The sequence below is a fragment of the Myotis brandtii genome, unplaced genomic scaffold, assembly GCF_000412655.1.
Source record: "Myotis brandtii unplaced genomic scaffold, ASM41265v1 scaffold357, whole genome shotgun sequence".
In the NCBI taxonomy this organism is placed as follows: Eukaryota; Metazoa; Chordata; class Mammalia; order Chiroptera; family Vespertilionidae; genus Myotis; species Myotis brandtii.
The window spans coordinates 826,930-828,220 of record NW_005363729.1 but is presented as its reverse complement, the minus strand read 5'-3'; the positions used below and the strand labels follow the sequence as shown (position 1 = coordinate 828,220).

At 63.1% G+C, this 1,291-nt stretch overlaps 1 protein-coding gene across 1 annotated transcript in view; it reads right to left on the bottom strand.

Annotated features, from left to right (window-relative positions):
* TMEM8C (transmembrane protein 8C) overlaps positions 1 to 1,284 on the bottom strand; it is a gene marked incomplete at its 5' end in the record, with an annotated part of 8,721 nt that extends 7,437 nt beyond the window's left edge. The window contains one exon of the mRNA XM_005871802.2: positions 1,159 to 1,284. Coding sequence (XP_005871864.1) covers positions 1,159 to 1,284 — 126 coding nt within the window. The remainder of the gene's footprint in view (positions 1 to 1,158) is intronic.
* Positions 1,285 to 1,291: the final 7 nt, after the last annotated feature.

Here is a 1,291-nt window from a genome sequence, read left to right as displayed (position 1 = left end):
GGCCCCCGCCCCCGGAGGCCCGGAGGCTGGCCCGGGCGGGAGGCCTCCCCACGACATGCGCCTCGGGGAGCTGGGCTGAACGAAGGACGAAGGACGGGTCTATGGAGGATGATCAAGGAACACAGAGGAGCCGCTTTGCGAGTCCAACAAAGGCCTCAGCGGGGAGCAGAGACGGGAGGCAGGAAGGCGCTGAGACCAGAGAGGGGACAGACGCGTAGGGGGATGACTGCTTAGCTAGGTAGCTACACGCACAGACAGAGGATTGATTGGGTAGGTAGACACTTAGGCAGGTAGACAGACAGACAGACAGACGCTAGAGGGAGGGATGGATCGGAGAGACACACGGAGGGTCAGGGGAACAGAGCCGGAGGGAGGCACCGAGAGGTTTAGACAGAGCGAGTTCCATGGGGATGTAATTCCAGAAACGAAGAGGCAACCAGACACAGACAAAGAAAAAGAAAGAAAGGAAAAGGGTAGATGCAGAGAGAAAACAAGACCCAGAGAGAACCAGTAAGAGCGACAGAGCGGGGCAGAGACCCACGGGGAGACGGGGTGGGGGAGGGGGACACAGAGAGATCGTCCAGGCCTATAAATAGAACGAGAAGGAAGGGCCCGAAGAGAGAGACAGGGAAGCCCCAAGGAGACAGGAGCAGCGGCTGCGCGAGGCCCCGTTCGGGGTCAGCTCCGCAGTCCTGGAGGCGGACTCCCCGGCCCGGGATCCCGAAGCCGCTCACCCCTCCTGGGCCGGGCTCCCTGTCCTCCCTGCTCGGCCGCCCTCTTCTTATAGCCGGAGGGTGTGGGGGAGGGAGGGGGAGAGGGAGCCACGATGGCCTTGAGTCGTGGCCCGGTGGCCAGAAAGGGGCACCTAAGGGCTTGTCCTCAGTGGCCTGACCCTGGCCCCCTGGGAGGGGCCTGGTCTCACTCACACCAATTCCTGAGCGATTTCCTGGCAGCAACGGGGAAACTGAGGCCAGAGGGGAGGAGTGGCTCCCCCAACCCTCCCTCCGGGACTCCGGGCTTTTTCTTTCATCTCCAAATCGCTTTCTTCATCAGGAAATAGAGGAAAGTGTGGGGGAGGGGGAGGGAGACAGCCCCTCTGCTCCGCCTGTGGGGGGTGCCCCACCGGGTCCCCCGACCCCCAGCCCAGCCCAGACTCACCGCCACGAAGAACATGGTGAAGAGATAGACCATGGCCTCCATGTGGAAGCGCCTCTTGGCGGCGATGCTGACGGTGGGGAGGAAGGCCAGGCTGCTGAGGGTGGGCAGGAGCAGCTTGGCCACGAGCGACCCC